Consider the following 12,257-nt stretch of genomic DNA (forward strand, 5'->3'; position numbering starts at 1 on the left):
GCGCAGAGTGCGGGAGCGAAGCGGAGGCGAGGGTCAGGTGGTTATTTATAGGATGCGGAAATTGGCGCTGTTGAGGTGTGGTCCTGCTCCTGAAACTTCGCCAATTAGGCTACAATTCACTAGCAAGGACCACACCGTCAACGAGATGCGTTTAAGGATTTTATTGATATTGAACGAAAAAGACGTGCCAGATGAGGCGTCGTGTGAATGGCATGATGGATGGGGAGTTGGAGCGACCTTTGTTAATGATGTCTATTACCGCGAGGTTATCGGAATATATGAGAATGGATTTGCGGGACCATTCGTGTCCCCACAAGATGGCGGCGGCTATTATGGGGTAGATCTCGAAGAGCGCAGAGGAAGTGACCTGGCATTCATTTGCGAGCTCTGGGGGCCATGCTGCTGCGAACCATCTTCCGTTGTAAAAACCCCCAAAACCGACTGAAGGAGCGGCATCGGTGTACAGGTGGATGTCATGTGGGTGCTTAAGTTGGTCGTGGTAGAAGAAGGTGATACCGTTCCAGTTGGAGAGGAGGTTGAGCCACAGCACGGCTTGGGCTATCCAGGGAGATGGAGGTCAAGATTGATACATTTCTATTGATAGAAACCGTTTCCGCCAAAGCGGAGGGCAAGGTTCAGGATGGTGGACAAATAGTCGTCCAGTTCATGTCGTCGCGTGGGGAATTTGGAACATAAGACGTCTCGAAAAAGGGAGAAGGCGTAGGCAAACTCTGTGGGGTTAAGTTCTCTAGAGCGTGTGGGTGCTCTCACTTTCGTAACCTTCGTTGGATCTATTGGCGGGTGGCTGGTGGAGTGAAGGCAAGATTAGGAGTGCAAGGTCGATGTAATTACCGTCTATTATCTGTTTACGTAGGCTGGTGGGAACTGGGGAAGGACGGGAAATGAAAGTGTTAGGGTGGTGAGCAGGAAGGTTGGCTGTGGAAAGAGTGAAACTAGGAGTTGCCTGCTGGGGGGGGAGCCCGGGTGCTGGCATCCCGGAGCCGATGACCCCAGCTGACCAGGGCTGCTGGGAATGCTGGAACTGGGATGACGCAGGTCCCTGCCACCTGGCGCAGGGCGCTGGCATCTCAGTGCCAGGAGCTGGAGCGGACTGTGGTGGTTGTTGAGCCCCTGCTGGAACAGGCTGCTGTAGTTGGAAGCAAGCAGCAGGAGTCACTGGCATCCCAGTGCCAGGTACCCCTGCTGCCGCGAGCTGCTGTGTTTGGAAATAGACAGCAGGGGGCGCTGGCATCCCGGTGCCAGGAGCCCCAGCTGGAACTGGCTGCGATGGTTGCTGGTAATAGGTAGTAGGTTGCTGATGCTGGTGGTGGTGATGAACCTGGTGGAGGTTGGAGGGTCCTGACATCCGTCTGGGCGCCCCCTCTGGAGTGTAGGGATGACGGGAAGTGGTGGTGACGGTTCTGGGGTTGTTAGTTCTGGTGGATGATCTCTGACTCTGTTTTTGCTGTTGCTTTTCCTGTTTCCTTTGGGCTGAGTTGGCCTTTGGCCTTTGGGCTGAGTTGGCTGAGGCCTTTGACGAGAGCGTCAACGTCGCTGCCGGAAGGGGTGTGCGTGGTGACGTCACCCGGAAGCGACCTGGTGTTGACGGAGCGGGCGGCCATGAGTGTGGAGAAGAGTTTTGCTTTATTGTCGGATCTGTGAAACGGGATGCCTTTATCTTTTAAGGTCTTTTGGAGTGTGGCTACTTTCCAGTCGGAGATTTTTGAAGCTGGAGGCTGGTCGGGGATCTGGCTGGAGCATGGTGCCGTTGCGACCGGCGAGTTGTTCGGCCGGGTTTGTCGGAATGACGGCGGGAGGCTGGAGTGGTCCTCGGCGGTGAAGGGGTCGGCGAGTTCCGGCGACGGCGACGTTCTGTCCGCGCGTTTCCCCGTCCTCTCTTGGCTGCTGGAGGAGGTGGGCTGGGAGACACGGATGATTCGTCGGGCGAGCTATGATAGTCTTGGATATGGAGAAGGGATGAACCAGGCGGGATACTGACCATGGATGAGACGGAGCTTGGTTTCATCGGGGACGCTGGCGTCCTGGACATCGTTGGAGCCACTGAAGTCGGGGTCTCGGGTATGGAGGTGACGTCGGCTTCTGGTGAATCTTGGTCTCGGTGGAAGAGGTCGTCGTCGGAAGGGGATAGAGAGACGAAGTCCATCTTGAGGTGAGTTGGCTATGAGGTGAGCCGCACGAGTTTGCTCGTGCAAAGTTGGTCGTTCTTTGAGACGAAGTCGCGTGCTCTCACGGAAGCGAAGGCGCAGAGTGCGGGAGCGAAGCGGAGGCGAGGGTCAGGCTGGTTATTTATAGGATGCGGAAATTGGCGCTGTTGAGGTGTGGTCCTGCTCCTGAAACTTCGCCAATTAGGCTACAATACATAAAGATGATCTGCACACACTGATCTCTGCTGGCGGCGACTGGTAAAACCACTGCTGTATAAAAGTACATTTACTACAGGAACTACTTATGTACAATCTGGGGTACATGTTTATATAATATATACTTTGTTATTCTATTGCACTTAATTTCAGATTGACCTGACAATACAATATTACTGCAACACTTAAATGAGAAATCCGGTCATTTTTGACCCCATTGTCGTTGTCCCCAGGGTCATCTCGACTTTTCAGAAGCAAAAAAACAGACAAAAATTGACTTGACCTAGCCTGAGATCTGTACGTGCCTGGCAGCCTTCCAGAATCGCTCCAATGCTAACCCATAGGGGCAAGTTTTATCTGCTTTTCTGGGCCTCAGAAAATAATTCCAAGAACCTATGCAACACAGGTTGGGTCCGTACGAGACACGACAGCACTCGTTTAGCTCAAATAGTGTGGCGAAGCGACATAAATATAGGTGAGTCAATCTAAAAAAAAAGGGCTTAACCCCAAAAAAATTTATACAAAAGGTTTTTCAATGGATTCTAGTAGTATTTGGTGTGCTGAATAACATACTAAAAGTATACCAAAATATACCTCCCAGAAAGCCCTAATTTCCAAGATGGCGGCCGAAATGGCGGCGGGGAGCTTGAAATGGCTATATCTCAAATTGAAAAAATGTTGCAAAGGAATTTTCAACTGATTCTGGTACCTCTGGACATGCTTACGAACATACTAAAAATCTAGGAAAATACACCTTCCGGAAAGGCTTCATTTTCAAGATGGCGTCCAAAATGGTGGCCGGCCAAGCTTAAAATGGCTATACATCTCAAAAGAAAAAGATTATTCGAATGATTTTTCACTTGATTCTGGTACCTGCAAATATGCTTATGAACATACTAACAATCTAGGAAAATATACCTCCCAGAAAGGCTTCATTTTCATAATGGCGTCCAAAATGGTGGCCGGGAGCTTAGAATGGCTATATCTCAAATGGAAAATGTTACAAAAGAATGTTTCAACTGATTCTGGTACCTCTATAAATTAAGACCGTGCGACAAATCTAGGTAAATATAACTGCTAGAAAGGCATCATTTTCAAAATGACTGCCTGTAAGCTTACATTGGTTAAATGGTTAAAATTGGTTACTATATAAACTAGAAAGGTGGTGTTGGTGTTGAACAACATAAATGCCACACTTTTTGTGGTCTTTATTCATCATCATCATCTTCGGGCTCCTCTGGAAGAAACTTGTTATGTGGATTGTCACATTCCTTAAATTGACATGGTCCACAGACAGTAGTACAAGGTAGTCCATATTTTCTGCAAGAGCAGCGGAGTGTCTCGCAGGCAGTGGTACAGTTACAATGAATGACCTTCAAGAGACTGTCTGGAGCAACATTCATTGTTGACATGAGTGGGACAAATCTATTGTCCTGCAGGCTCCACCCCCAGTTCAGGGCATCCATACCATCTTCTGTTCCCATCCAGACCATGACCTGGTAGTATGCTCTACGACAGTGAAATTTGGTCGCAGATTCAGTTGGTGGCAGACGTTCAGGCGTTACAGTTGATGAAGCTGAGACAACCTTCTTGCTGAAAATGTTATATCGCATTGCTGCAAGGGAATCTGTGCACTTTCCACCAAAGAGGACAGCCATTACTTGGCACCCAAGGTCATCGATCACCTCTGTGGTCTGGTTTGGGACAATGAATGCATTGGCACAAGATCGAAGGACAGGATCCCCTTTTACAAGCTTCTGGAAAGCAGTCTTTTTGCCAACCCCGAAGATCCGAGAAGTTGTGTCACAGCCAGTGAGAGCATGGATGAACATCAACTGAGAACACACATCATGTCCAAGTACTTCTTTTAAATGGTTTACGGCATACACTTTAAAACTGCCATCAGCTTTTGACTTGTCTGATCTGAAATAAACACCTTTACTATCTCTCTGTGCATAGTGAAGTAGTAAGACAAGGAGATCTGTATCTTCTCCAATCAGCGTAGTGGTGTGAAGAAGAGATGATTCCACTGCGGCCCTTACGATGTCTACATCAGCATCTCCAATTGAATTGACAACAGTGCAACCCCTTTCTTTCAGTTCATCGCTTATCATTTGGATCAGCCTCTGTTTATTCAGATCTCTTGACAGGAACTCCTCCTTCTTACCTGAGAACTCTGTCTCAGCAGTGAAGTTGACAATGGGATGAATATTGTTTCCTCTTCTTTGATGTGTGTTGTCTTTAATGGATGGCCCATCCCCATAGCCATCGAACACAATGGTTGTAGCTGAGCCATAATGCTGGATGGTGAAGTCTGCATATGACTGCGCAATTTTACCATAGCTTTGTCCGTGCTTCCATGGTATTCGGTGAAGGAGTGAACCTCCATCAAGAACATAATGATCTGTTTCTGGTACAGTATCTAGGATTGCATCACTTGCATGATCACAGATTGCGTGTGCAAGTTGTGGTTTATCAGCCTTGCGGAAGATGTTTCCAGCTTCAAAGAGGGCAGGAGGGAAAGGACTGAGTTCGTAACGCATAACCTCCTCCAATGATAGCTCTCCAGTTTGGGAGACAATCAGGAAACGTTGAAAAAGAAGTGCAGAATCAATTGTTCGATCAGGAGCAACCTTGATAGACGATTTTTGTCCAAGGGTTATGGCTTTATCCTTTCTACTAAATGAGAATGTGAATGAAGGCTGTCCAATCATTTTGTGCATGATATTGCGTCCAACAGAGTCATAATCATGCACGTTCACTCCGTCGTCAGCAACAACACCTGTAACAACATTCCTTAAAGAAGAGTCTGGAGAGAAAGGTGACCATATAGCAAGTTTTGAAGTGATCTTCTCCAGGTCAGCAGCATCCCTTTTCATCCTTGCCTCTGTTGAGTCCTTGTGCTGTTCTGATGTTGTGTATGTCTGGTTTGTGAACTCCTGCATTGCGGTGTTGTACTCTGATGTTATGCACTTTGACATGGTCCAAAGGGCTCTCTGATTGTCAGTCATTCCACTTCCATGTGTCATACCACCGGTAGTCTTCAATGACCTCATCAATGTCGTCTCGATGACAAGATCTGAGCTGAGGCCTGCCCATGACTGGCTGCTGCGGCGGATAACATGAAAACCCATTTTGAATTTTCTGAACACATCTGGGTGGTTGATGTGAAGCTGACTCATCTCTTGGACATAAAGTGTACCGATTTCAAGTACTTGTAATGCCCAGCCGCAGCGAAAATCGGCATGCAGTCAGAAACAGCGCGTAGGTGCAAATGCCAAGAACCTGTGCGATCTGCCGTTATCAGTGACCTAGCAACTTCTAACATGTTTTGGTAATTTAGCCACAACTGACTTGTCTTGGATCGAGCACACAGTTCCATCTTCCTTTTCCCCAGCTCTTCATTTATTCTAATGAGGGTCTCTGATATAAACACTGTTTCTAGTGGCATTTCACCCTTAACTAGTGAGGTATACATAGCTTCAGACTGTTCAACCATTGTTGCGAATCCATGACTACCATCAATCATCTCTGACACCAGCCTTTGGTTAAGACATTTGTCTACAAGAAGATGGCCACGGAATGCTCTCTGAACTGATTTGCCAGTCATCATATGGGCTACTGAATTCTCCCCATAGACTACTCCTAGAATTTCCTTAAGTCCTGTGCCATCCATCAATGTACCAATCGCTCCTAGCAAATTCATAAATGTGTGAAATCCTCCTAGGATATGTGTTTTTGCATGGAGTTACTCGCGTCAAATCACCCCGTAGACATTAGTAGTAGAGTGCCAGGCGCGCGCTCGTCCCTCCTATTCACCGCAGAAACGAAAACGTTTTCCTCGTAGTTTTGATTTTGTATCCAAAAAGAAACGATCGGGGAGTGCAGTCGTCAAGTCTATAATAAATCCATGAAGCTGTTATGTCCATATGTATGACTATGTTACAACTAGGGTTGCACATCTCTAAACGATTCGATATGCATTTAGATACACAGGTTACGATTCGATTCAAAAACGATATCCTTTTATTACAGACCGATTCGATTCGAATCAATTCCATACAGTGTAAGAACGATACGATTTGATTCTACGGTTAATATTTGTTATATATAATGTAATTTATGAAATAAAGAAGCCAATTCTATGAAAGTGACAGTACATTAGTTTCTTTTCAAATATGTAAAATACCACATATCCCCAAGCATTGTGGCTGTATGAAAAAACAGAACAACAAAATCACATGTCAATGTATTTATTTTTAGACATGGACCAAAAAAAAGTCTGGCTGAATCGTTGGATGGCGGTCACAGGACGCTCTCGCGATACCCGATCCATGACTCTATAACCGATTCATCTAGGAATTCATTGATAATTCGTATCGATTGAGGAGACTGCTACCGATGCAGCCGTATCTCTCACTTGTTGAACCGAATATTCGGTCGCATCGGTTTATCGTTCACAACCCTAGTGTTGGGGTAGTAGCAGGAGCAGATTTGGCTATCAACAGCACAGAAAGCAACGGACTCGGCGGTCCGTGATCAAAACTTAAAACACGTTAACAAGAATTACAAGCATATTCTACACTATCAAACTTATATCTCTGCCCAGATTGATAGCCTCTTACGGTGTTGATGTGTAGCCTGTGAGTCTGTTCCCGGCGATGGCGGCGTTCCTTAACGCGGCAGCGACGGTAGTTCGTGAGTCCCCAGCAGCAGTGGGGGACGTGAGTCCAGACGAGAGCGGGGCGTTATCCCTCTCGTTGATCAAACTCGAATAAAGTAAACAGTTTGTGTTTCTTCCTTCCGCGGGCAACAATATAATCGCGGCTTGGCGATTTAGTCAGCTGACTTCAGACAGGAGCTGGTAGCTGGAATGCAGGAACCGTTTGTGTTCCTCTTCAGTAGGCAAACAGAAGAATCGCGCGGTTGTGGCGATCTCTCAGGATCCAAAAACCGAGTAAAAGAAAAAGGGCGAGTCGCGGAAAACGGGGAAAAACAGTCTCAGTTCATCTCCTGTTGCAGCGGTGTGCTGCGGCGGGAGGAGTCTACCTCCTGTTGCAACGTTGTGTTGCGATGGAAGAGAAAGTTCGTAAGGCGGCGCCGGTTTATATAGCTCACGGCTGCTCCCGGGGACCCCCTGGGGTACCTGTGGTTGTCAGCCAATAGGTCACCAGTTGTGTGACGTTGCACTTCGCACCTAGGTGCGAGGTGAAACAAAATGGCGGTTGTAGTTTTTTATCTCCTTTGTTCCTTTCTCCTGACCGCATGTGAAGGCTTTTGTAGGCCGCATTGTGTAGTCCTCATGGTGAGGTCCCAACACTAGTTACAACATAGCAACGATTGCTTACAGCTAAACTGCAGCCCGTAGCCAAAACAATGCAAGTCTCGCGCAAGTTCCCGTCTGCCGTCCTCACTCTGGAGCTGTTTGCAAGCCAGATCAGTGACAAATCTTGGACAGTCGCGTGAGGGTCACTTTGAGTACACCTGGAGTCGTAAAACAGTGACAATGGCAAGTACTAGCTAGCCAGCTTTGGAAGCTCTTGCTCGATCTCACTCTGCTGATGAGAGACTGCAGTCTGCACATGCGACTCCCACTAGTGCTATCAACACAACTAGCCTACAGAGACTGCGTGAGATTTGTTTTAGCTGTAGCAGGTTCAACTGTCACAAAGGCTAAGCAATCTTACTATGTAGTTACACTGTCATATGGACATGACGGCACTGCTCGATAGAAAGAAGTTTGTCACTGTACTGGCTTGAAAACAGAGTGAGGACGTCAGATGGGAACTTGCGCGAGACTTGCATTGTTTTGGCTACGGGCTGCTGTTTAGCTGTAAGCAATCGTTGCTATGTTGTAACATAGTCATACATATGGACATAACAGCTTCATGGGTTTATTATGGACATGACAACTACGAGGAAAACGTTTTTGTTTCTGCGGCGAGTGGGAGGGATGAGCGCGCGCCCGGCACTCTACTACTTATGTCTACGAGGTGATTTGAGGTGAGTAACTCCATGCAAATTATGTCATTTTCGCCACACTATTTGAGCTAAACAAGCACTGTCGTGTCTCGTAAGGACCCAACCTGTGTTGCATAGGTCTTGGAATTATTTTCTGAGGCCCAGAAAACCCTAACCCTAACCCTGCCCCTATGGCCCTAAAGCATTGGAGCGATTCTGGAAGGCTGGCAGGCAGGTACACATCTCGGGCTAGGTCAAGTCAATTTTTGTTGGGTTTTTTGCTTCTGAAAAGTCGCGATGACCCTGGGGACAACAACAATGGGGTCAAATATTACCGTATTTCTCCTTTAACACTTTCTAATGAGTACTATTACATCTGATATTTAAAATACATGTTGAGGAATTATTCTGTACTCATAACATTTTAAATGCAGGACATTTACCTGTGTTAGAGTATTTCAACAGTGTAGTACTGATACTTTTATGTCTATGTTTCTTTGTGTAGTACTTGCACTTGAGAAAAGGATGTGAATACCTCCTGCAGTACTTTTACTTGAGTAGAGGATGTGACTACTTCCTGTTGTGTGCAGGCTGCCTGGATAAGACGCGTGTCTGTGATCTCTGGGCTCGTCTGGGTTTCTGTGAGCGCAGGAAGACGTTCATGAAGAAGAACTGTCCTCGCCGCTGTGACCTCTGCTATGGTGAGGTGACGTCAGACTCTTTGCCGCAGCCCTGACCTCAAACTGAAAACCGATTCTGTCTCTGAGGTTTTTCTGGTCATTTTTGCTACTCTGCATATTTCCTGTCTTATAGAGCCTCTGGAGGCGGTTTCCACGCCAACGCCGCCTCCGGCCAATGTCAAGATCAAGATGGTTCCTCGGGGGAAGGTGGTGGGTTTCCGCTGTGGAACCAAAAACCCTCGCTCACTGCCCAAAGTCAGGTCAGCTAATCAATGCTGATTATTGATTCAATTATTCATCTTCTGAATTTTAGTGACCTCTTTAAAGTGTTAGCAAATAGAATAAATACTGTCCGACCAACAGGCCAAAACTCAAAGAGTTTAAATTTACTGAGATATAAACAGAAAATATTCACAGAACAGTAATTTCTTGCTTGTATTTTAGATACAAAAAGTAATTGATTATTACAATAGTTGGACTCATTGTTAATGACATATTTTAGCAGTCAGATACATGAACCTCAATGAATAACAATAAACAGATAAATTAAGTTATCATTGAAGCTTTGTTCTTGATCTTTACAGCCTGACAAACAATTCTCAAGTCAATGTCCATCCTTCTTGTTTCTAGAGCTTTCGACCACATATCAACTGATCTGCCACGTTGGATTCTGAACAACTCCACCCAACGAGTCTGGAAAAAAACAGTTTTGTGTTGAGAATGTTTTTTGAAAAGATTCAATTATTTATATAAATTACCTGTAAATAAAAAAAAAACTGTATTTAGGAAGTTAAAGCCTCGAATAAAAGTCAGAGACAAGTTCGCACATTAGATTTTGTTCCGTCATCCGTATGACATCATACATTTCAGAAGCAGAGCATTGACTGAAGCCTCCAGTGAAATCCAGGTGTTAGAGGGTGGGAAATATTTTTTCAAGTGGGCCATACTGACTCCGTTAAAGTAAGTGAAGGGCCACACAATTGGAAATAAAATGTAATGGAATATTTAGTGCAGAATTATTTTAAACTACCGGTACATAGATTTGGTGGGTTTGATTGTGTTATTCACCAGCCCTTTTTAAACAAATACATGATCATACTCATGAATATTACATTTAACTACTCAATTAAGAACTATGATTCAGTGAGACTGTTCTGTTTGTGTAACAGACTTGCGTCACTCAATGAAGAAAATATTAGGCTTTTGTATAATTTTATTTACAGAGAAACACACAACTCCTTTGAATTACAACTGTGAGAAATGATGACTCGTGACATTGCATCCAGCTGTTGTAACTAAATGATTGCATTGAAATGCTCATCAGAAAAACAATAGACATCCATTTCACAGCACTCATCCTGATGATCATCAAACTGTCTATGCAAGAGCCAAGGGAGCGCATTTTCACCCACTCCAAATTAAAATAGCGCCCTCTGTTGCAATCGGATGGTATAGCAGTTCAAACTCATATGCCTCTATAATGTGGAATTTTTTTTTTCTTTTCTCCTCTGTGGCCGCCGCGGGCCGGACTGAGACTTAAAATGCCCATGTGTGTGTTAGAGCCTCACCAGGCTTCGAAGAAAGTTCATGGCATAAACCAACTGAAAACTGAAAGGTCTCTTTTGTTTTCTGCTTTGTTTTCTGTAGCTGGTACAAAGACGGCGAGCAGATCCTGACCTCCATCCCAGGCTACATCGTCATGAAGGACCGAGACCTCCGCATAGTCGCCAACGAGTTCAATGAAGGCATTTACACCTGCCGCATCCATCGACGGGGAGACATTGTATCCGCCAACTCCTGGGCCATCCGACTGAAACCAGAGCAACCGTCCAACAGCTGAGGGAGACAGAGGACAAAGTGATGATGAAAGGAAGTGCTGCTTTTAACATTTGTAGGATGGCACAACTTACCAGTTTTACTGGTCTCAGAGTTGTCGGGACATGTTAGACCTTCTTACAGGTATTGGATTCATCATCTCAAAAACAAAACTGGAAACTGCGTGACCACTTGTCCTTGTGCTCATCCAGGTATGATGCTGTGTCCTCATAATACTGTAGGATCTCATTTATCTGTTAAAATCTTTGCATGTCATCATGTCCTTGTAGTCCTCCCAGTCATGTCACAACATCATATCTTCATAATCTTCCTGACAGTTTGAGATGTAATGTACCTGTAACTCTGTAGGAATTCAAGTCTCATGAAATAATGGTCCCGTTATTCCAGTGGGTCATTCCAAAATTCTTCTGATGGGACGTCATGTTTGTTTCATCCTTATGCAAGATGTGTTCCTGTGACCATCTCGGCAGGACGTCATATCCTTGTAATATAACAGTCACCATGGCACGACATCCTCATAATCTTCTCTGTCAAACATCATGTCTGACATCATATATCTAATAGGTCATGTTCTCTTAATCTTCCTGATGGGTTTCCTTGTACCCATAATAGTCATGACAAGGCATCATGTTGCTGTAATCATCATGTTTGAAGATATTGTCCTGATAATCCTACAGACATCGGGTACCAGGTCACGGACCAATAATATCCCGGGAGGATATTATGTCACTTTGTGTGATTTCATGTCCTCATAAACTTCTCATCCGGACATGGTGTCCTCGTAAACATCTCTTTGGGACATGGTTTCCTTGTAAACATCTCATTAGGACACAATTAATCAATTAATTGATGACTCTAAATTGCCTGTAGGTGTGAATGTGAGCGTGAATGGGTGTTTGTCTCTACATGTCGGCCCTGTGATAGACTGGTTACCTGTCTGTCTCTAAATGTCAGCCCTGTGATAGACTGTTTACCTGTCTGTCTCTACGTGTCAGCCCTGTGATAGACTGGTTACCTGTCTGTCTCTACATGTCAGCCCTGTGATAGACTGGTTACCTGTCCAGGGTGTACCCTGCCTTCACCCAATGACAGCTGGGATCGGCTCCAGCCCCCCCGCGACCCTGAATACAGGATTAGTGGTAGACGATGGATGGATGGATGATCCTGAAAAATGTCATGAACATATAATCCTCATGGAGTGACATTACATACCAATAATTATCAACAGGTACAACAATGGAGTCGCCGTGACAATGACGAGGCAGTGCTTTGTTCTGAAATTGTCATTTTTATCTTGTTTAGTGCAAAAGTTTGGTTTTGCTGCATCACAGAACAATTGTGAGGCTACGTTACAATGATGAGTCAAATATGAATACCACATGATGTGATAAAGGCCTGC

The 12,257-nt window shown here is 45.3% G+C and overlaps 1 protein-coding gene across 3 annotated transcripts in view; it reads left to right on the forward strand.

Annotated features, from left to right (window-relative positions):
• mmp23bb (matrix metallopeptidase 23bb) overlaps positions 1 to 11,860 on the forward strand; it is a 48,728-nt gene extending 36,868 nt beyond the window's left edge. For 2 of the 3 annotated variants that reach the window (XM_084019996.1, XM_084019997.1), the window contains 3 exons: positions 8,933 to 9,043; positions 9,156 to 9,282; positions 10,670 to 11,859. In XM_084019996.1, coding sequence (XP_083876122.1) covers positions 8,933 to 9,043; positions 9,156 to 9,282; positions 10,670 to 10,862 — 431 coding nt within the window. In that variant the 3' untranslated portion in view covers positions 10,863 to 11,859. Of the gene's footprint in view, positions 1 to 8,932; positions 9,044 to 9,155; positions 9,283 to 10,669 lie in introns of all 3 variants that reach the window. The other variant, XM_084019995.1, reaches the window with a different exon arrangement.
• The last annotated feature ends 397 nt before the right edge of the window (positions 11,861 to 12,257 follow it).

Source organism: Eutrigla gurnardus, assembly GCF_963514095.1.
Source record: "Eutrigla gurnardus genome assembly, chromosome: 10".
Taxonomy (NCBI): domain Eukaryota; kingdom Metazoa; phylum Chordata; class Actinopteri; order Perciformes; family Triglidae; genus Eutrigla; species Eutrigla gurnardus.